Below are 24,286 nucleotides of genomic sequence, written 5' to 3'. Positions count from 1 at the left end.
AATGGCGATATGTTGGACGTAGAAACACGTTGCAATTCTTATATTAAAGATACTGCGAATAAATTTGTCCAAACCGTTTTAGTTTAACCACGGAATTCTCACTCACACATATCACAACAAAACATTATTGACGATCGTTTAAATGTTTTGTAGAAAACTAGAAACCCCGACTAAAAGCCAACTTCTTAGCCAAGGCTTAATTTACACCGTTCCGACAGAAGCAGACCTGAGCCATTTTCGCTCTCAAAATCACAAGATAAAAATAGTGCTAAACCGGAAGTGTGTAAGTTAATGCGCTTGGGCACTAAAAAAATGGGGTAACTATTTTTTTGGGAGTTAAGCGGTGTATGAATCCGCTGAGCTTTACGGCGAAACTTTGTTGTTACGGGCTTTTTAACCAGTTTCGTACTTCGGGTTATTATGAACTCCTGATATTACTATGCGCATAAATATGATGAAACACGTGGTCTACTGAGAAGATCTAAAGAGAACTACAGGTATTACCAAAACGGATTAGGGTTACCATAAGAACGTGTTATCGTAACATTGGCCCCTCTTACCATGAAGTCATGCTTCTTTCGCAAAATGCTACCGTCTTTATTATAGGTAGGTGGGTCATAAAGTCAAAGATAAATCTTTTGATAATATTTTAAAATGGAGGTACTCGTGGAGACCACTGTAATTGTCCAAAAATAGGCTCCTCCCTCATATCGTGAAAAGTCCGACTTCATGGCGTAAGCATTGCGTTGTTTTTACTTTCTTGTGCTATGCTGAATTGGTTCTTGGTATTACCAACGGGCAACTCATACCATACCATCACCCCGTTATTGCTCTCTTAAACGATGGGTCTGCCTTAGTTGCATTGACATCGTATTTGCGAGAAAAAAATTTAGACTAATGCCCCATGTTCGTTTAAAGGCTGCTGCTCTAAATAGGAAGGTAATAGAACCATACCTTGTGTGGTTATCATTTTTGGATTGACTCAGTTATGTGTGAATGTGGGACCACAGCATGTAGGCAATGGTTTGTATTTCCTGCCAGTCAGTCACAAAGAATGCTTGTTAATATCAAAAATATTTTGCACGTATGGAGTAGCATTACATATTAATTTAAGATGATTTACTTCATTGAAATATATTTTAATTAAGTTCGTGAAATTTCATATTTTCATTTATTTTGAACTTAAATATTTGAGGAACAGGAAATTCAGCGCATGTCGAGATTTCTTCTATCTAAGACTGTCTGCGGACCATGCCACACTGACTGAAGTCTCAATAGCTCTTTCACGTACATATTTGTCTTTATCCCGCACAATTTAACCACAAGAGACTTTAAGTAACTTTCTACTAATCCTTTGCAAAGAATGTAAATCAAGAAATGAAGTTTGAACTAAAATATTGAAGGATAAATAATGCCATTTTAATAGGGTCATGTCTCGTCACTTGGGATATGACAATAAACCGGCCTTGTAGTTTAAGGTCAGGTCAGGTAAGGTTAGGCTGGATTATGTTGATTTATGTTAGCTCTGGTTCAATGGAAGGTGATTTTCCGGTCATCATGCCCCCAATAGCATCAAGCCCTACACCCGAAGGGGAAAAAATAAGAAGAAACAAGATGGCCCAAGGGTTGGGCTCATAATAGTAGCCACATCATACCGTACTTAACAGGCGTACAGAAAATTCGAAGTTGGAGATATGTCATGCCTAATCTACTAGAAATTGTTTCAGCAGCCCAGTTTATCCTTTACTGTACCGACCAATTTTATTCAGAAGAAAGAACTTTAGTTAAGTCAATCCTGGCTGCTTGTCCAACTCCTTGGAGGTTAATATTGGCTAATGAAAGCATGGGCTACGTTCAGTAACTGCTAGCGTACGCAGCGCTGCGCGCATCAGAGACCGATTTTTTTACTGTACGGTTTTTCGCACTTCCGGTTTCTACGTCACACTACGCATCGATGGGACACCAATCGCAGCGGCTGGAAGAGCAGGTTTTTCGATGCGAATCGGATTTATGACGTCTTTAATTGAAGTTCAACATGGCGAGCAATCCAGTCCAAAGCCACTAGCAAAACAATAACACATTTTTTTAGATCTTTTCGAATCAACTGGAATTAAGGTTATTTCCGTTTCATCATCGTTAGATAGTTCATTTAATAACAAAAATAAGTTTTCGCTCTCGACTCAATCCAAACGCGCAGTACGAAAAAAAGAAAAACTTTGGAAAAAATTGCGTAAAGCCGCTAGCTCCGATAACCGTACTCGTTACATTCATCTGAAATCTGTATACAATCCCAGGCAGTACGTGTTGGCAAGTCCTTAAGCAATTTCCTCCCTGTCTTAAGTGGTGTTCCGTAAGGCAGTGTCCTTGGGCCTTTGCTTTTCTTACTGTACATGAATGATCTCCCCAAAGTCCTATCATCACCTCTAGGTCTCTTTGCCGATGATTTAAAAATATTTCGTGTGATCCATTCATATAAGGATGTCCTTAGCCTACAATCTGACCTAAACCAACTAGAATCTTGGGCTGCCCACAATCGGCTTAATTTTAATGGTCAAAAATAAATGGTTCTCTCGCTCCAAAGATCAAAAGTTGATGAAGACCTGCCATCCCCTTACTTTCTCGGTATCAACAACATTCGACGGGTAAACGAGTGTCGGGATTTAGGAATTCAGGTCTCACATGACTTGAAATTCCACTCTCATATTAAACGTATACCTGCGGTCGTGCCAATTGTATCTTAGTAACAATCAGGGCAAATTTCCCTAATCTATCTTCTAGCCTCCTAACGCGCCTTTTAATTGCTATGTCCGTCCCCTCCTTGAGTTCGGAAGTCAAATCTGGAACCCCTACATGACCTGTGATATTCATATGCTGGAAGGTGTTCAAGCTCGAGCATCTAAAATCCCGTCCACTCTGCGTCACCTACCGCGTAACGTGAGGTTATCCACCCTGGGTTGGGAATCGATGGCAATCCGCCGTACCTACCTTGAACTAGTTAGCCTTTTCCGGCTCTTGCTTAATGAAAATCAGAATTACTTCACCATGGCACCCCTTCACCTAGTCACTAGAGGTAATTCGCGTAAACTTTTTCTATCCCCCTCTCGTCGTGATCCTATGAAGCACTCTTTCTTCCGACGGGTGATCCCCATCTGGAATTCGCTTCCTGCTGCTGTGGTATCCTCGACTTCAGTGGGACACTTTAAACTAAGTCTCAAAACGTTTTTAGGTTTTCACTAACCCCCACGTTTTGCATTTCAGGAGTTGTATGGCTATCCCTTTCTAATTAATTCCCCATAGTAAATAATTTATTTTCAAAATTTTTGTAACTTAAATTACCTTCTATTGCCAATTTATTACCAAAAATAGTATATACAGTGTGGAAAAGATCAGAGTGCCTACATTTTTCGGACATTTTATAACAAAAAAAACTCGAGATCAATGAGGAAATTAATTGTAGTACATTTCCCAGACTCATGGCAATTTAAAGTGTTAGTGACATAATTTTCGTCATCCTGAAACTTAAAATGCGAAAAAAATCCTTGAAAAATCTAGTTTATTATGATATGTTTACTTTTTTTATTTGGTTTCGTAGCAATTTATTAAATTGCAATCAAAGTTTTGTGTTTGGAAAAGGCCTAGTTGAGATTTTCTTTCGTTTGATGACGTAGTAAGGAGAAATTTTCACTCTAGATATCGCTCACGTGATGCGCCTGTTAGTGTCGCTGCGCCGCGTTAAGCCTAATTTATTCAGATTCGCGCGCGCGCCGCATTAGTAGACTCGGGAGTCTCGCGCTTGGCTTTCCCGCGAGATGCCGTGAGTGACGTATCAAGGAGAAAAACCCGCCAAAAATCATCTCCGCAAATTTGCATTTGTCCCCCAAATTTCAAGTTTTCAAAGTGTTTTTTCTGTGTTTTCCCTCATAATTAAATATTATTCAAGCATATTTTTGGAATCAGAAGAGTTTAAACTCTCAAAAAAGTAAGGTTTTCTTTAGATTTGAGATCATTTTTAAATCACGTCGCTATTCCTTTAATTAAAGAATTCTCTGGCATCCACTAAACAAACCGTTCATGTAGTTTCAAATTATCACAAAAATGAGAATTTATAATAAATCAATACAATAATGTTAATGAAAAATTAGTTTTTGTAAGATATCATAAAGTTGCGAGATTAATCCTGCAACGAACAGGAAATTAATGTCCTTCAGCGCAAATGTTCGATGTGTCTACCTTCCTGATGTAGACGTTCTTCAAGTCTACTGGCCATTGATTCGCGTACGTGGCGAAGCATTCCTGGGGTGATGTTGGCAATGGCGATTCTTATTCTGGCTTTAAGGTCGTCGGGTGAATCTGGTTCAGTTGCCCCAGAGGAAGGAATCTAACGGAGTTAGGTAAGGAGACCTTGGCGGCCAGGGCGTTGGTCCACCCCTACCAATCCATCGGTTAGGGAACTCGTTATTCAGCCACTCTCTTACGGGTACGGCGAAGTGCGGTGGCGCGCCATCCTGTTGGAACCACATATCCCTCACTACTGCCAATGGTAAATCATTAATGGCATCAGTAAATCCTTGACGCAAAAACTCCAAGTAACGTTGCCCGGTGATGTTCTCGTCAAAAAAGAATGGCCCAATGATTCTGTCGCCAATGATGCCAACCCACACATTGTTTTTCCAACGCACCTGAATGTAATGCTCCCGAAGCCAGTGAGGATTTTGCTGCGACCAATAGTGAAGGTTATGTCGGTTGACTGTTCCATCACGATGGAATGTAGCTTCGTCAGAGAACATAACCTTGCTAAGGAAACTTGGCATTTCTTCATCGAGGAACCGCATTGCCATACAAAAGTCCTGACGCCTAAGATAGTCATCCCCTGTTAACGCTTGGTGTAGGTGAATTCGGTAAGGATGGAATCGATTCCGATGCAAAATCGACAGAACTGTACGATGGCTAATGCCACACCCTTAATGCACATTGGCCTCTGTTAACAGCCGCAATAGTTCTGCCCTCCATGGCAGTAGGTGTTTTTTTGTTGTCGTTAGAAAGACATTAATTTCCTGTTTGTTGCAGGATTAATCTTGCAACATTTATGATAAAAAAAAACAATTTTTCATTAACATTATTGTATTGATTTATTTAAATTTCGCATTTTTGTGATTATTTGAAACTACATGAACGATTTGTTTAGTGGATGGCAGAGAATGCTTTAATTAAATTGCCATGAGTCTGGAAAATGTACTACAATTAATTTCCTCATTGATCTCGAGTTTTTTTTATAAAATGTCCGAAAAATGTGGGCACTCTGATCTTTTCCACACTGTATATATATATATCAGGAATGAATGGAGGGGAGTTGGAATGATCAAATCATAATAGGCGTCAAATGATCTTGGAAACATCTAGCGTGGCTTATTTTATGTTAGCGACGTCATAGACTGACGAAATACGATTATTTCCCGCTTAAATATTTTCATTGGCTGCCAAAAAAGTGAAAATTCTTCTGCTAACTCCACCCTTTATCCGCTCGGTCCCTAGTTTGAAACGACTACACATTTACAGCCTTCAGGATATGGCTTAGCCAACGATAGGGGAGGAGCTACACTTTTCAGAAAAAATAAAATAAGTAAGGCCTCGCCGTATGTTTCCACCATCAAGAAAACACCGGGAGCCCCTTTAGCCATTCCAACCCCCCTCCATACATTCCTGATATATATATATACAGGGTGTTACGAAAAGATGTGTCACAAATTCAGGGGCGCATTCTACGGGTCAAAACAAGACTAAGTCACCAAAGAACTATGGTCCAAAACTGAACACCCGTGGAGATACGGGCCATCAAAGTATCGCGTAAAATGCGATGAATTTTCCCTTCAAGTGAAGCGACGAATATGGCTTGACCATATTGTTTCCAATTAATTGGTCATAATTGAAAAAGATTCGATATTTAAGAAACGATCGATTCTGGGGGCAGAGCTAAAAGCATTTTAGGCCAAAAAATTAAACATTTAATTTGGTAAAGTGTTTTAATTTGGCCTAAAGTTACAACGGCGTTTTCAGATCGCTGTATTTGCTGAGTGGCTTGGTTTTTCATTCATTAAAACGATGGCCCATTCAACATCTTTGTCAAGCCAACGAGTAAAGCGCTTTTACGTGTAAGCATAAGTTTATAAGATATATTCCATAAGTGTGTCACTCGTTAATGAGAGCTTGTCATGAAGTGACGTAGGTGAAACGTCATAGATTCTCGTAAAGCGACGCCTAGTGAGGCGCTGTCAAAGGCTTAGTACAGACTAAAGAGGAGGATGGACTGCAAAACCGAGTGTAGTCAATTCTCACGTCGTTCTTGAACTAGCTCTCATTAAGCCTCTAACATTACGAAGCATGGGTAGTGACATACTTATGGAACATATCTTATAAACTTATGGTGTAAGCAAGAGCGCCTAGAGGTGTAGTTATCAATCATTACTAGCAGCAATGTACTTAAGCGACTACTTTTCGAAGGATTACGCGTCATACAGTATTACAATCACGTGAGAAATAGCATTGGTCGTTTGTCGCCGTATGCGTCATTTATTGCATACGTGGCCGATAGTGAAACTGTCTTAGAAGAATGTCCCACGACACAGATATCCACGAATGTTCGATGGCAATGTAACTTCCACAGGGGTTCGATAACAGACATGCGAGACTGGGAAATAACACCACGGTCTGGTTAAAAACGCCGGTTTTACAAGGTTCATGCCGTTGTCACGACATCCTTCCAATAACTAGGCGCTCTTGCTTACACGTAAAAGCGCTTTACTCGTTGGCTTGACAAAGAAGTTGAATGGGCCATCGTTTTAATGAATGAAAAACCAAGCCACTCAGCAACTACAGCGATCTGAAACGCCGTTGTAACTTTAGGCCAAATTAAAACACTTTACCAAATTAAATGTTTAATTTTTTGGTCTAAAATGCTTTTAGCTCTGCCCCCAGAATCGATCGTTTCTTAAATATCGAACCTTTTTTAATTATGACCAATTAATTGAAAACAATATGGTCAAGCCATATTCGTCACTTCACCTGAAGGGAAAATTCATCGCATTTTTTGTGATACTTTGATGGCCCGTATCTCCGCGGGTGTTCGGTTTTGGACCATAGTTCTTTGGTGACTTAGTCTTGTTTTGACCCGTAGAATGCGCCCCTGAATTTGTGATACATCTTTGTATATAATTTTTTGGAGCTGTAAGGCTGTTTTAGCCCTAGCTCGTCACTTAAAAGGAAAAAAAAAAAAAGATCTCTAGCAGACGCCATCATGGAAACTATCTTCAAACGCAACAGAAAACAAGCTGCCCCAGCAGAAAGGACACTCGTACGGGATATGTAAGATAATAACAAGTTGGGAAAACCAAAATATTACCTCTCCGTGTCGAGAAGATTATATAAACAAAATTATCCAATGAAAACACTTTTGCCCTCATCCTTTATATATATAGGAGGCAATGAATGAAATATATTACAATGCACGGGCCTTGATAGATACAGGAGGCAATGAAGGAAATATATCGCATGCACGGGCCTTGGTTGATACAGGAGGCAGTGATAATCTCTCTTTGTACGAGAGGTTTATCTTTAATATTTAAATAAATATAATTATTTTTAATTATTGTAATCTTCAATAATTAACATTAATAATAGTTAAATCGTTTAAAATAAAGTTATACCTATTATCATCTCAAACTTTGCTAATATTGACGTTTAAAGTGAAGGGTACCCCTCTTGCCCGCTTTCCTCAAATTTTGGGGTATATATATGATTCGTTTCCTTTATGGTAGTAAGGAAAAAGCGCAATTGCGAAAACCTTTGGTGGCGATCCCACCTTAGGGAGGCTAGACGTTTCTCGTAACCCTAGCTGATCGCCGCGTATATCCTAAAACCAAACGATGATAATGGAGTAGAAGCCAATGGTACAGATTGGTGTCTATGTGGAATAGACGGCAGACCAGTGGATGGTGGTGTTAGAAGCCAGTGTAAGTGCAGACTGGTGTCAATGTGGGATTGACAAAGAACAGAAGATGGTGGTGTGAGAACTCAAGTAGAGGAGCCATTTCCGTGATTGTGAAAGCAGTTCGGAAATGGCGAACACGTTTGCTCCGATACGCATACTGCGAACGCGGTCACGTGGGTGTAACAACGGACAGACAGACACATACACACACAGACAGACACGGCCGTTACAGAACCTCTCCTGGACTACGTCACACGGAGAGGTAAAAAAGTGAGCATGAGGTAAAAATTTCTTTACTAGACGTCATACCTCCAGTTCTGAGCGAGACTGATAGTTATTAACAAAACAGTAGAACTCGCAGCAGACAGCTTAAGTCTTTAGAAGGATAGTTATCCCCTAGCACCATCCCTAAACCAGCGCACCATCACGTGCTTCGGAGGAGGCGGAGTCTATTTATCCTTTTAGTGGCTTCAACTAGAGTTCGTTCTGGTGGAGTCACCAAATAAGTGTTTACTTTAAAAAATCGAAATCGGAATGATGGGGATGAAAAGCCCCGAACACACGGTAGGATATGCAGATACTTTACTGTATTATATCAAACGTTATTGATAGAAATGTTTTTTCGGTTTTTTATGTTATATTATAATTGCCTCTGAATTTTTTCAGATTTATTTTTTTAGAGCTTACTTTAGAATAAAACAATAATTGAAGGTTTTTTTTTAAAAAAAATTGAATCTTGGTATCTCTCATACCTTGGCGAGTGCCGCGCAGTCTTGGAAATAGCACAGGTCCACTGGTGCAAAACCAGTTTATTAATTGCTCGGACCAGTTTTTTATTCAAAATCTAGGGGTTACTGGTCCTAGGGACCAGTTTATTAATTGAGAACTTTTGTGAAAATTGATGAGGGACCAGTTTAAAAATTCAAGTCATTATCAGTTTCAACTCCACGGATATAGACTCCTAGCCTTGACTGGTTCTCATTCTTGCCTTCCTTGCAACAATCACAACCCACTCGATCACGTTTGGCTTCACGCGCTATAGAAGCCCCTCCAAACAATTATTTTCCTATGTAAAAGCGCGTATCGGAAATTTTTTGCTTTTTTGATCGAAAAATCCAAGGATTTAGCTTTTAACATGGCCGGCTATGGGAGGAACACAGTTTTTTAGCTGCAATTTTGAAACTAATGGTTCAAATCTCTTGAAATTTTAGTGAGAGGCATATTGAAGGGTTTTAAATTATGATACAAAGTTTCAAAGTTTTTAAACGAACAATTAATTTCCAAAAAAGTCATTAAAATTTTGTTTGTGCATAATCCTACCACCTACTTAGTTGCTTAGGGAAATTTTAGGAAAAAACTAAAAACTATTCGTTTAAAAACTTCGAAACTTTACACAATAATTTAAAACCTTTCAATATGCCCCTCACTAAAATTTCAAGAGATTCGAACCAGTGAAACTGAAGGAAACAAATTTAAACGGTTTGAGACTGAGCCCTTAAATTATGGTTTATTTTTGTTATAAATGTCTTTACAAAAATCTATGAATGAGAAACATTTGCAACTTTGCACAAAATACAAAACTCAATTTTCCACATCTCATTAAAATTTCAAGAGATTTGTGCCAATATTTTCAAAATTAGGGCCAAAAAACTTTGTTCCTCCTATAGACGGCCATGTTAAAAGCTGACTCTGATTTTTGACTCAAAATATGTATTTCGCTTCTATAGCCCGTGAAGCCAAAGCGTGATCGAGTGGGCTGTGCGTCAACGAAATACTCCCTTAATTTTTTTATCAGGGTTAGTAAAAAATAAATTAGGGATAGGGTTTCTGGTCCCAAGGACCAGTTTAATACTGTAGACGCGGGGGGTCACTGGTCCCGAGGACTAGTTTCCAAAAAATCCTTATTTCCAAGACTGCGCGAGTCTCAATTACGTCGTCTGCATTAGCTTTTGAAACTAGTATTTCTAGACCTCGAAAGAAAGACGCGGGTGCGGCGGGTTAGATCGTTCAACAATTAGCAGGTTTGTGCTTTTGAGTTTTACTTAAATTCAAAATTACTCTCCTTATTATGTTATAATGTTGCATGTTGAATATTTGATCAGTTTGGTAATATCTGATTGTCTTCTTTGTTATCTTCTTTGGAATTAGAAGATCTGTTTTCTGTGTGGCCTTTGAGATTGAAGAAAACCGTCTTTTAGACTTCAGCACTCCAGCTGCTGCACAATTCTTACCTTCCTCTAACTTTAACAGACGACGGACCCCGGGTAAATATCAGTTTATTTATTCCAGCCAGGGTTGCCATATTGGGCTGGAAAGCCGCCAATTGGGCTTCTTCTCAAAAATATTGGCTTGAAATAAAAGGGTTGGCTGTTGGCTGGAAATTGGGCTTGTCGGGGTTTTTCTTTGGCTTTCTGTACTTGAAATACCGCCAATAGGCGAAGATCATTAGAATGCCCAAAAAACTGACAAATGGTGCTGTCAAACCTTTTGAGCGGCTTATAATTCATGATTAAATAAAATGATTTCATTTTGTTTTGCGTTTTAAAAATGGTGTCAGTATTGAATTTGCATTAAAATTTCTAAAAAAAACTAATTTCAAATTTTCACGATAAATTTTTGGCTTGCTTTTGGGCTGGATAGTTTAGATCTTAGGCAGTTTTTGGGCTTCTTTTCGAAACACCGATTGGCGGTTTTTTGGGCTTGTTTCCAATTTGATTTTGGCGGGTTGAAGGTTTTCAATCTGGCATCCCTGATTCCAGCACAGGGATTTTACTGGTGACTAGGCCACTCTTAAAAAATTACTGTTTTCACACCCTGCAAAACTTATAGGAAATGCAGATAGCATACAACTGAATAGTTTGTTTATAGTATTTGAGAATACTACTTTAATGCATCTTAGACATTTATCTTTATTGATAGATAGCTATACAGGGTTGAAACATTAGTCAGCGACCAGTCTTAATACTTGAAACAAAGCGGTGGTGTAGAGTAATTAAATGAGTAATATCATAAGTAGATGGTAATATGGAATAACGCTAAGTGTTTGAATGTTCATTCCCCCTAAAAGACGTTTGCATATTCCAAACGCCCCTAGCACCAACTACTATTCCTAACAGGAAGTCATAAGAAAATTAAACCAAATATCACGTGTCCTTTGACGTCCAAACTTAAAAACCTGCCTGAAGGTCTGAACCTTGTCTGAATCAACGCATTTTTAAGATGGAAAATCAACCGTTGTTATTAAAAATCATTATATTCTATTTTAATATATACCCACCAAGGAAAAATTCCTTCTTGTAAAAGCTACTTATTAAGCATGAGTTAAGTTCTAAATTATAAAATATTTCGGCGCCATGTTTAAAATCCGCCAATACGATTTATTTTGTCTGGAGATTGCGCTAAATCTTCATCTGTTTTTATTCCAATAAATTTGGGGAATGATAGGGGAACCAAGGGATACTTCGGATAATGTAGTTGGCGGTAGCAATCCATGGAAAACGCCGTGAATGAAGAATCACTTAGCATTATTTAATCCATCTAATATCATATTGGTAAATTTCTGCTGTTAAAATCACTAATCTACTGTGGCGATAACAGAGTGACAAATATCACAGTTACTCATATGTGTGAATTCATTTGCAGGACATGGCTGAAAACATCGTCGAAAGCGCTATCCCTTGTGACGTCACGAAGTGTGAAAGTTTCAATTTTAAATTCCAGTGGAAAATGGAAGACTTCATGAACATTCCTTGTAAATATGGCGAAGTGTTTCGAAGTAAAGATTTTGGCGGGCCAACCTCACAATCCGGAGTTAAATGGAAAATCATTGCTCAAATGTACCCCAAAGGACGTGATATAGACAACAAAGAACACCTCTCTGTTTACTTGTTCATAAAGGTGGTACCGTCTAAAGTTGCTATGAGAATTTCGGCCACTTGCACTTATTCCATAATTAACGGCGATGAGAAAAAATTAAGTGGAAAACTGAGCCATGAAACTGAAGAATGCGATCAAGGATGGGATTGGGGATACCCCAGCTTTGTAAAGCTGAAAGACTTGGAGGAGCGCCACCAGGAACTATTGCCAAACGGAGATTTGACTATTCAATTCGAGGGTATAGCGAGAGTTTTGATGGTTTCCGCATGTCAGAAAATCGTTACTGCACCCAAGGCAACAGCGGACTCAGAAGTAACAGTTGACATTTTCAAGAAACCTTTCTTGGATGGAACAGGATCAGACGTTGTCCTCAAGGCTCAAAATGGCGAGTTCAAAGGTCACAAATGGATTCTTTCGCTCAGATGCGAGTACTTTCGCGCCATGTTCGACAGTGGCTTTAAAGAGAGTCAAGAGGGAGTCATCGATTTCAGCAAAGACATGAATTTAGAGGAACTCACAGATTTAATGGAGTATCTGTACTTGGGAATGACAACTAACTTGAAGAAGACTTCTCGCGTCTTGTTGAAAATGGCTGAAATGCTGGGACTTCAAGGGTTGAAATCTCAGAGCGAAAAAATCCTGATTGAACAACTGAAGGAAAACAATGCCTGGGAATTGTTGATTCTCGGCCGTGAACAAGGAGCTAAGAATTTGGAAAAAGAGGCACATGTTCTTTTGTCTAAATGCTTGGATTAGAGCGACCAAAGCTCATTAAATCGAGATATATCTGTTTTGTTTTTCCTTTTTCAATAAAATTGCAATCATAGAAATGAATTTCTTAGAGACTAATTCATTGTAAGTCTAGATTGTAGCCATTTTTTACTGAATGATAATGCCTATGATAAAGAACTGACAGATGCAGCCTATTAATTGTTCCAAGAGCTACGTTAAACCTTCGTGTGACGTCACTTGATGGAACAGAATTGTACTAATTTCATTTTAAATAGAGGTATTCAATGTTAAGTTTCATAAAGAAAAACAAGTATTATTTATCGGGTGATCTTGAACCATCATTATGCTCATAAATATGGTGAAGTCTATGTGATACATATTGTAAAAACGTTCTTATGGATATGGACCAACTTTCTTACCTATCCCTTAACATACCTAACTTTGTAGTCCTGGCGGTAAAACGTGGAAGGAAGTACTTTCAATGAATTCCCATCGGGGAGAATACATCGTTGCAATTGATGTATCAAATTAAATCAATTACTAAGTACAGGTATATCTGTATGCGTTTATAGGTAATTCTTGCGGCATTTTATCGTTTCCTTATTAATTTAACCAAAGCCTGACTTTGTTAAAACTGTTAACATGTACAAAAACCTAATCTTTTTCCCTTTACAATTTAACATATCCACCTAGAAACATTTTCAAAGGGGAATGCCCCATTATCTTATATCATAGGTTTATAAGATATGTCCCATAAGTATGACACTACTTATACTTCGTAATGCTAGAGACTTACTGACAGCTAGTTCGAGAACGACGCGAGAATCGACTAAACTCGGTTTTGCAGTCCACCTTCCTATTTAGTCTTTACTAAGCCTTTGACAATGCCTCACCAGGCGTCGCTTTATGAGAGTCTATGACGTTTCACTTACGTCACTTCATGACAAGCTCTCAGTCACCAGTGACAAACTTGTGGAACATATCTTATGAACTTATTCTTATTAGAGAAAACATTTTGGTTTGTTTGTATGTCTGATCTTTATGAACAGTCACAATTCGTAACCAAATTTAACCAAACTCAATTCTTCGTATCATTAACACAAGGGGAAGGTTATAGAAGTGGTTTTTTTAGTTCCTCACGGCTTAGTCCAGAACCCTTGGCCATTATACCAAATAGTGTCTTTTTTAGAACGGAAACTGTTCTCAGTTTCCAACCCTTGAAACACCTGCACAACACCTAGTAACTTGGCTAGTAGGCAATAATAGAAGTTCCATGAACCAACTCAAGACCAGGGGCGTGCCAACTACGGGGGCAGCGGGGGCAAAGGCCCCCGCTCAAATTTTCAACTCTATGGGACTTTAACATTAGGCAGCCATTTTGCCCCCGCTCCAGCTTGAATCCGTTGCTGCATTTATTAAATACGCTACGTCTAGAATACACCACTTTGACATTACCTAGGGCGCCACAGCGGGCTACTGCGAACTAGTACTTATTAAGATGGGCAGGGAAAAAACTTCGAGGGGTTGCGCTTTTGCTAGAAGGGGTAACAAAGAGCAGTTTGTAGTCTTTCCCCTTGCGGCGCTTCGAGTGCGGGGCATCGGGCATGCGCGCAACAGAATGTCGAAGTGGTGTATTGAATCTTGACCCTTTCATAATAAATACCCCATTCGTCATTAACCGTCAGCTACCGCATCATAAAACACGAGCCTTGTCTTGCTCTCACTTTTTGGCTTTAAAAAAGGCTTATAAATTTGGTAGGTAATATATTAATTGGTATTAACAGGTATTTATTCTTCTAGATATAACAGATATGCACAATACTCCAAAAATGATTTAATGTTTCGTTCCTCTTTGCGATTTTCCGCTACTGTCTTGGAAACGGTTTTTTTTGAAGTTTTCCAAACAGATTAAGGTAAAGAAATCGTTCTACATTGCTTCACAAAATATGCCGTGTCGAAACTATAATACAGACGTCAGAACGACACGCAAAACATTCCATCATCAATTCTCTTCAAGGTCTTTGTTACGCTGTTATCGAAAATGCAACAATACAATGTTAGTGGCATAAACCTTGAACGTTATTTTCTATATCAAGTGTTTGAAAGTATAGCCTTAGCCATACCAAGCAACATTTAACAGTCGTTTGAAAGGGTACAGTTTAAAACATATAAATGTTTATAAAATTAGCGTTTCCTGGGTGTTTTAAGGGAGTTTAAATGGGGAAGAGTTTCATGTTTATGTAAAAACTAAACAGTATAGTCTTTGGACCTGCCCCTAAGCATGATTGATAATGTTTAAGAAGATGATACTTTATAGAACTTTTTAGTCAATAAACCGATGCTTAATTATAAAGCCATGATGTTATGGGTCTAGAAAAAGACGTTCGTAACTGGTATAATAGCTAGGGTCTCGCTGCCACGATCGAGGGGGTAGACGCTATGGATCTCTGTGTACACCTGGGTTCAAAAGAGTTCAGCTTTGACAGTGCATTGAGTTCAAAGCTTTCGGAACTCACAGTTCAGCTTTGACAGTACATTGAGTTCAAGACATATTGTACACCTGAGTTCTCAAGTGTCCACCCCCTCGGCCACAATCTTGTTTAACTAAACCAAATCACTACTAAAACCAATAGTTCATAGAAGGAACAAAAAGTATACTTTTTTCACAGTTCCCAACCTTGGGTTGTAGACGTAACGTAAAATGAAAAGCAAACGATAATCCTCTCAACTCCTACACGAACCAACCAATCAGAGAAGAGCTTTTTTTAGATCAAAGGTTTATAGAAAATAGTACTCATGCTCCCTGTACTATGGTCGTGAAGGTAATCAATCATACGCAGAGCGGGTTGTGCAATATTCCATGGCTAAAGGTTTCCCATATTACATGGTGCAAGAAAGCTTCATATAATACACTTTTTTTTTTTAATCTATGAACTTTTGCTAAAACCTCCCCCTGGTGTTACCGATGTAAACATTCATGCAGTTTGGTCAAATACTTGAATTAACGAATTGTGACTGTGCATGAACAACAAACATACAAAGAAATAATCCACTTTCTCAAATATTCCGTATAAGATACCTCTAATACAGTAAACATCAAGAACAATTTAAGTAGATGGAGTTTACATATAAAAAGTAAACTTCCTAATAGGTCTACGCGAGTAGCAGTTACAGGGATGCGTGATGTCAAGAGATCTCTCTTAAATCTGGGTTGTAAAGAGTGCGTGTCCGAATAACGAGGTAGTCAAGCCCCTTATAAATGATTGTTTTCTTCTTATAATTTAAAATGGTTTTCATTCTTTCTGCCTAATGGTAGAAACTACTCCAGTTTTAGCAAGAATGAATGAATGAGCGTCTGCGCTGAAATGTATTTACATTTCCAGGGGTAAATAACGAAAGGAGTTAGAGACGCTAGCTTCCGTAGTGTAGAATGCAGTGGGACCTTGATACGTCATAGAATTATTAACTAACGTAGTGCCATCTTTGGAACTGTATTGTAAATAAGAGCAGAACCTTAAAAGTTTTGCCTTAAAATCTCGCGCCGCAAGGTATTCTGGGTAAAGTAAAATGGCGGGTGTCGATGTTGTGAAGTCGTCTCATAAATCAATCCAATATAATTATTATATTCAATCGCGAGTAAACAGCGATTTAAAGAAGAAAGATAAGTCAACAATTTGCAATTTGAAGCCGGGGAAATCCTCAAAATGTGATCAAACTTGTTTTGCCGTAAGTGCGCGGTTACAGAGTCGGCCCAGTGAGCCAAGGCTTAGTGGGAACTGTGGAATCAGGATCATCGACTGTATCTGTAACTAAAGAAATTAAAACAACTAAAACTGTATTGAAGGATGCAAAAACGACATTTAATTCCATTTCATAATCGAATAAGGTATTTACCAACTTTAAAGTTGCATGCTTCTAATTCAAGTGCACCTTAATGAATAAACTTTACTCTAACCCTAATTGTCACTCAGTCGTAAGCAGACGAACACTAGCAGACGAATACTAGCAGACAGGAGAAAATCGATATCCCAGCATGCCTTTCGAATCTTTGCTGCCACGCTATTGGTTGCAAAATATTATACTTATTTTGAATTATAGGCGGCGCGACCGAGGCGTTTTCTCTTTTCTGTGTCTACGTTTGAAAGTCCCACTGTATTCTACACTACGGAAGCTAGCGTCTCTAACTCCTTTCGTTATTTACCCCTGACATTTCCTTTTTATGGATATTTCTTCAAAGTAGAGCTATTTTTACATTCGTTAAAGGGAGGGTTAAAAGGAAAATCAAGTGATTTTTATCGATTCCTCTACAAATTAAAATACTAATCTACAAAGTGAAACACCTAAGAATGATTTTATATTTGAAGTTAATTTGAAAATTTTAATTTAGGACTTCTGAGTTAAAGGGAGGGTGAAGTGGAAAATCAACTGATTTTTTTTATCGATTCTTCCACTAATTATAAGATCAGTCTGCATAGTGAAACATTTAGGAAATACCTCCGAATGATTTTAAAATTCAAATTAAGCTCAGATTTTAAGGATAATTTAAAATAAGGATCTCTGACCAATCGCATAACGCCCTGCCTTCGTTTTAACAAAATTCCAGTTGCAGGCTCTACATCTTGCACCACGATTATCACATCACGCGCAAATTTTATCAAATCTCGTGATAAATTTCATTTGGCATGGAACGTGCCGCGAGAATTTTGTTAAGAGGAAGGCAGGGCGTTACGAGATTGGTCCGAGGTCCTTATTTCAAATTATCCATAAAATCTCAACCTCATTTTAATTTTAAAATCATTCGGAGATATTTCCTGGATGTTCCACTTAGGAGACTGATCTTATAATATGTAGAAGAATCGATAAAAAATCAATTGATTTTTCCACTTTACCTTCCCTTTTAAGGATTTTCGAATCTACGAAGGATGAATACTGATAGGGATTGTTGAAGTAACCTAAACACTTTATTAACAAAATAGAGAGGAAATTTACTACTGCTTAACAAGAACTGAAACCGGGTTGTTGTTACTGGCATGTGATTTTAATCAGTTTCTAGTGAGTGGTTTTCCCTTGTTCCCCGATGGATTCAATTTCCTTGTAAAATAAGGAGTAGAAATAAACCCGCATTTCACATTTAAATGCAACATTTTTAGTTATTACTTAAAGTAGAAAGCCATCCGCTTCCGAAAACTATTTTCTTCAAATAGCTGAGCCCACTGTATAAATTTTTGGAATTTCCCGATAAACATTTACAAAGAATCAATAAATGCAGTAAAAAGACTATGCGTTAATGACGCCATAAAAGGGTCATATCAAAAACGGATTTATGGGATAAGAACGTCGGAGTTAGCGAATTCACTATCCATCCTCGCATACTTAATTGAGAAACTTCGTCTGCTTATATTTTGACTCCACCCACAAATTCTGTATATAGCTACTTCTAGAGATCGAATTTGTGGGTGGAGTCAAAATATAAGCAGACGAAGTTTCTCAATTAAGTATGCGAGGATGGTACTAGAGGCTAAAGCTATGATCCGACGTTCTTATCCCATAAATCCGTTTTTGGTCATATCAAGAGATGGGAGCTTGTAATTTATCATCCTTAAATTACCGGTAATTTAACACCAAACATCGCTCTAAGTTACCTATTTATACTATATAGTAACTTTGTCAAAGATATTAATATTACCTTTCGTAGTACAGTATACAACAGAAACTTAAGTACAAACTACTGACAAAACTGTAATTATTTTTGTAGGAAAAATTAATTTTATCTATAATTTAATCGGTAAATTGAAATTACCGTAATTTAATATGATTAGTCGATTCTCTGGTTTTAAAAGTGAAAAACTTCAACAAACGTAAGAAATTATAGTTGATTGTTACAACTCTAACTTATTCCGAAAGTTGAATTCAATAAACTACGTGAAACATTTGGTATATGAAATTTTCGAATACTAAATTAAAAAAAAATATATATATCAAAATTGATGAACATTAGGCGTTTGAAAATTGCTACATATTACATTGTAACCTCTCCGATTGACGATGACGTCACGGAGAGGTATTACACTAGACGTGTCTGTGAGTGTGTCTGTCTGTCACAGTTGGCAAATCGGAGCAAACGTGTTCGCAGAAAGCAATATTAGCTTCTACTCCATTATCATCGTTAGGGTTAAGATTTACGCGGCGATCGGCTAGGGATACGAGAAACGTCTAGCCTCCCAATGGCAAAGCTTCCACCAAAGGTTCACGCAATTGAGGATTTTCTTATCGTTTATTGTGAATAAATCGCCTTATATACCTTAAATTTCCAAAAATTGTTAAAGAGGCATTACGCTTGAATTCAAACATCAAAAATAGCTATGGTTAAATTCATTTTAGGAATAAAGTTTCTTAAAACGGCTTAACTAGAATTAAGGAAAATTAATGACGATTAAAATAATTAATAGTAATAAATTTTTTTATAATTAATATTATTTAATTATTTAAGAAAAACATCTTAATTGCGTCTCGACTAGGAGAGGTTTATTTTGGTTTCCCAACTTGTTTTACAATAACCATTGATGCATTAAGATTATCGCTCGTTGCGAATTGCTACTATTGCATATCCAATTAACGTGATGCCTTGCATAGAAATCAAAACCCTACTGCACGGGTCAAATTTTCGAAAGGATATTCGAAGCAAGGCTAGGCCTAGTTTTCTTTATAAAAGGTAAAAGCGTAGAGGAGGAGCATCTCCTGGTGTCATATTTTCTCATAATAGGAGCATATCCTAGATGTGGATTTATTGTAAACAGATTCCATCGCTTACTGTAATCATACTTTCTATACCGACGATAGAAAATCATGTCAGCATAGATAATACCAGAAGAGGATGACACTTGATATATCCATAAAGCTTTTTGGCTTAACATGACTTTTTCCGGTATGGTCCCATTTCTCCCAATTCTGTGTTTCCCAAAATACATTTTTATCCCAAACTTTCCGATTCCCAGTTCTCCCAATCTTATATTTCCCAATCGAAATTTTTATCCCAAACTATTCAATTCTCATTTCTCCCAATCGAATGGTTTCGTCTAATATTTTATGCTGCAAATGGTTGCTTTCAAAACGTTAGGTTAGGTTAGGTTACTATCCTATTAATTAGTTGCCACCTTTTCCAAAATATTCTCCTATTAATTAGTTGCCACCTTTTCCAAAATATTCTCCTATTAATTAGCTGCCACCTTTTCCTAAATATTCTCCCATTAATTAGCTGCCACCTTTTCCAAAACATTCAACAACGCCTGAATTTAATATTTTTCGGTTCATTTGATGTACCTTAATGCTTTTGGGGGGGGGGGGTTGCACATAAGTCAATTTGGCTTAGCAACCCTATCCCTCCAATAAATAAATAAATAAATAAATAAATAAATTCTCCTACTAATTAGCTGCCACCTTTTCCAAAATATTTTCCTAATAGTTAGCTGCCACCTTTTCCAAAATATTTTCCTAATAGTTAGCTGCCAGTCTGCCACCTTTTCCAAAATATTTTCCTAATAGTTAGCTGCCACCTTTTCCAAAACAATGGTTCCTTTAATTTGTTGCCACCTTTTCCAAAACAATGGTTCCTTTAATTCGTTGCCACCTTTTCCAAAACAATGGTTCCTTTAATTCGTTGCCACCTTTTCCAAAATATTCTCCTATTAATTAGTTGCCACCTTTTTCTAAATATTCTCCTATTAATTAGCTGCCACCTTTTCCAAAATATTCTCCTAATAGTTAGCTGCCACCTTTTCCTAAACATTCTCCTACTGAATATGTAAAACATATCATTGTTAATAAAACAAAAAAATTCACTTTGAACTTATTAACATATGTTTTATGCTGAATTGGGACAAAAGAAATTGGGGGAAAAGACATAGTGTTGGGTCAAATGGGATTGGGAGATATGGGAATTGGGAGAAACGGTTTGGGTTAAATGGGAGTAAATCCTTTTTCCACCCCAAATTGGCTTCTCTTCCCAGATTGGCTAAAGAGCTTTATGTCGTTGTGCCGTTTAATGCCGTGAGAGAGCGCGTGGAGAACTAAATAATAGTTGAAGGTGTAATCTGCATTATTTAATTTAAATTTGCCGAAGTTAGCATCGTGAAACGGAATCAAGCTATTCACAATGTACCGCACAACACCAGTGGCGTAGCCAGTGATTCGTTTTTTGTAAGTTGGTATTAAGCTGTGTAGTTTCGTGAATATTCGGTACCATTTTGAGGATGGTCGGACTCACGTGACACTCCTGTAACCACATGACTCACTTTTATTTTTATTCCCTTCTGATAATATTTATAGAACAAAACACCACACTATGTCAAAACGGCGAAGGAGAGAAGTCGTCACTTAAAGGGACTGTAAAATAGCCGGAACACCGTTGAGTTTCATTTTTTAAATGCACCCTCTCCCCACAAGCATTGACGTCAGCAGCTGATGTAAAACGCGTCAAAGAGAAATTACTTCGCGGCTGTAAAGCGGCTCCTCAAATCCGGTTAATCTCTCTCGCGATTGGTTGCGATCCTCCCCGCTCCCGCGTTTCCTCAGTCCCCACTTTCGAGAGTCTGAGACCCCCACTGTGTTTGCTAGAACCGTCGAACGTAGCAATAGCAAAGGCAATATGATTGACCCAATTGTATCACCTGCCGGATAAGGCTGAATAACACAAAAATCGGAAAATGCCTTGACACTATTTTCACGGAAAGAAGGAAACACTTTCGTTTGCGTACCCCCGGGGGGGGGGGTTGTGACGTCATTGACGACCTTTACAACAAAAGAAATTCAACGGCCCGCCGACGCTTTACAGACCCTTTAAGAAAAGAACAAAGCAACGCCGGTATGCGCGTGCGCTTAACAAATGTTGCAGTGCTGGAAAGAACTATCCCTGCAGGTATGAAAACGAAAAAAAACCTATTTAAATCTCAGGTGAGCGCGCCTCTTTCAAAAGACTTTGATCATACGCGCTTTTACGCTGGTTTTCCCAGCCCTCGTGTTAAAGAGCTCATTATATTAATTTTTATGATCGTAGGTAGCTCTCTTTCTAAGTAGCCACTTCTCTATATAGGAGCGTTGTTATTTAAGTATATTTTGCAGTGAGATAAAATTTCCATAAAGATAGGTATTATAAAAACAAAATTGCCATTTTTTTTACTCTTCTAAATATTTTCTACCCAAGTATAAAAAGTACAGGAATAAAACTTATAAAAGATATTATTTCAATGGAATTATTATTCAGAGAAAAAACACAGTAACTTTGCTATTTATAAGAAATTTACACAAAGTTTTCATTGAAGTTTTAACCATACATTAATTAAAGGGATACTTCAGCTTAGAATAATTCATTTTTAATCGAAAAAGGGAATAAAATAATGAATATATCAATTGGAACCATGTTTCTATCTACAATATTAAAGGGAATGAGAAGCTTCGTTTGATTTATATAACAAAAGATAGAATTAATTTCTGTGAATTCAAAAATATCAAGCTTTTAATTCTCCGATATGCATTTGAAAATACTTCATATGAAATTATTTGAAAAGCACTTTTTATGAAGGCTAAAACTTTTCCCGTAGGCTGACATCACAGATATATTTTACACGTTAGATGGTGCCACTCTCTCCGCTATCAGACCCAGAGTTTAGACTGGTGTGAAGCTCGAGACGCGTGTAGGATTCCCGCACTTTTTTTCCTCACGTCATAGTGATGTCATGAAACGGGCGAACAAGCTCGACAAGACAAAATTATTGATATATCGAAACTGAGTTTTCGTGATTTTTCAATGCATTTTAAAAATAGAAACTTTGGTTCAATTATATTAAAAACTTGATATTTTGAAAGTAGAGACTTTAAAATGTAACATAATACCACTTTCCTGCTAAAATATGATATGAAATTGTAAATTCACAATTCCCTTTAAAGATTGCGTAATGGACACTACGCATTAGGCTTACCGCGAAGCACTGGGGACTACCCTATAGGACCAAATTCAGAGCTGTGCTAATTAATTAGTTAGCTAATTGAATTTCTAATTAATTAGCAACATTTACTAATTGAAAATGGTAATTGAATTTTAATTACCTTAGTGCTAATTGAGAAGTAATTCTAATTAATTAGTATGAATCGGAAAGGTAATTATCTAATTAAAATTTAATTAGATTTAGGATTAACTAATTAGCCAATTGGATTTTCAATTAATCTTTCACGCCAATTTGTTGTAAAAAAATCGAGGAATTAACTCTTGATTCATCTATTTGAATAAGAAAAAGCCCTATTATATCGATGAGGAAACCTTAGTGCTACTCTAAATTTTTCAGCTCCTCAATTATGAGAGAATACTAGTACTAGTAGAAAATTTCGTAGTTCGCAACTGGCCCATTTCGAAATTTCGATTGTTTTACCTACTCGAATTAATAGCAGTGCGCATGTATTTACTACTCAGGAGTCCATTATAGGAACTGTGCAAGAAAATGAAGAAATGAGACAAATTTTAACATGACGGAAGGCTTGTCTCATTTTCCGAGAATAATTCATGGCTTCCGTACCCGATTTTCAATGGCATTAAAACATTAAACTTTGCATTACCAAAGTACTAAATCCATGGGCACTTTCAAACTTTTATGTTTACTTACTTTTTCTTTTTTACCTTAATTAGAAAATAGTAATTCTAATTAATTAGTTTGATAAATAAATTTCTAATTTCTAATTGAATTGAATTAGTTTCTATGTCTAATTGCTAATTGGCTAATTAATTAGTTCATAAATATTTCCCTAATTTCTAATTCTAATTCAATTAGTTGTCAGCTAATTAGCACAGCTCTGGTCCGACCAATAGTACCACCTGACGGATTCGTCCAATAGTGGTACTTCCCTTTGCTTCACGGAGAAGCCTAACGCGTAGTGTCCATTACGGAAACTTCTTTGCTTGTATCTTCTTTTAAATATAGTAGATGTTGGAAAATGGTTGTAATTGATATATTCATTATTTTATTCGCTCTTTCGTTTTAAAAAAGCAAAATTCTAAGTATCCATTTAAGGTCCTGAATTGTATCTACATTTAAGTATAGCAAAACAGCATCAAACTAGGGCAGAAAACCAATAGTAGATGTATTTACTCTAAATTTAAAGTAAGCGGTGACCTAGATTCTTTATTTATATTTTTAAATTGATGAATATTAAAATCAGGAACTATGTGTTTATCTATACCAATATTATTATACAAAACGAGTTTTGCTATGCAGTCCTTAAAAAACTGCATTTATACACAATCCTTGGCAAAACAAATACACTTTTTCAAATCTTCAAAGGGCCAGAAATTAGAAATTAATGTATGCATTGCAATTTGAAATTAAGTTTAATCGATATGAAAAATTTGGTTTTAATTACGTAGGTCAAACATCTGTTACGATTCGAAATTTTCCAAAGAAAAATGTTATTAATGCAGCACTACGGAACAAACAACTAAAATCCAGGACGATAATGAGTTTAAATTGAAGTTTAAAACTCATAAAGGGTGTAACAACGCGCATATAAGTAGAACGCCTATTCTGAATGTGTGATAAATGTCAAACCTAATACAACAGCACTGCTATTAAAGCCACAAAACAGAATGGCGGATCACATTTTAGGAGCAGTAAAGCGACATTTTTCTGGAAATAAGGGTTATTTTCATCT

The 24,286-nt window shown here is 37.2% G+C and overlaps 2 protein-coding genes across 5 annotated transcripts in view; one reads left to right on the top strand and one right to left on the bottom strand.

The window, feature by feature from the left end:
- Positions 1-24,286, bottom strand: part of LOC149658822 (neuroligin-4, Y-linked-like) — a 190,949-nt gene that overhangs the window by 162,022 nt on the left and 4,641 nt on the right. The gene's annotated exons all lie outside the window — the stretch shown is intronic.
- On the top strand, positions 9,876-12,694 carry LOC149658823 (speckle-type POZ protein-like A). 4 transcript variants are annotated; one of them, XM_089844458.1, is made up of 3 exons: positions 9,876-10,005; positions 10,133-10,248; positions 11,627-12,694. In XM_089844458.1, exon 3 carries the CDS (start codon positions 11,630-11,632, stop codon positions 12,614-12,616), a length of 987 nt encoding a protein of 328 aa, XP_089700584.1. In that variant the 5' UTR covers positions 9,876-10,005; positions 10,133-10,248; positions 11,627-11,629; the 3' UTR covers positions 12,617-12,694. The 4 variants fall into 4 exon arrangements, with proteins under 4 accessions (XP_089700584.1, XP_089700586.1, XP_089700585.1 ...); XM_089844459.1 differs by having other exon boundaries at positions 9,916-10,005; positions 10,136-10,248; XM_089844460.1 differs by lacking the exon at positions 10,133-10,248 and having other exon boundaries at positions 9,915-10,005.

This window comes from Phalangium opilio, unplaced genomic scaffold, assembly GCF_054372755.1.
Source record: "Phalangium opilio isolate 3A_F unplaced genomic scaffold, DU_Popi_V2 ptg000075l_1, whole genome shotgun sequence".
Taxonomy (NCBI): domain Eukaryota; kingdom Metazoa; phylum Arthropoda; class Arachnida; order Opiliones; family Phalangiidae; genus Phalangium; species Phalangium opilio.
This window is presented reverse-complemented; position numbering and strand designations above follow the sequence as displayed.

Bases quoted from the DNA above. Each gene is read 5' to 3' on its own strand.
- LOC149658823 (XM_089844457.1), top strand. From the start codon at position 11,491: ATGAAGAATCACTTAGCATTATTTAATCCATCTAATATCATATTG. The intron at 11,536-11,626 runs GTAAATTTCTGC...ATTCATTTGCAG, and splicing joins ATCCATCTAATATCATATTG to GACATGGCTGAAAACATCGT.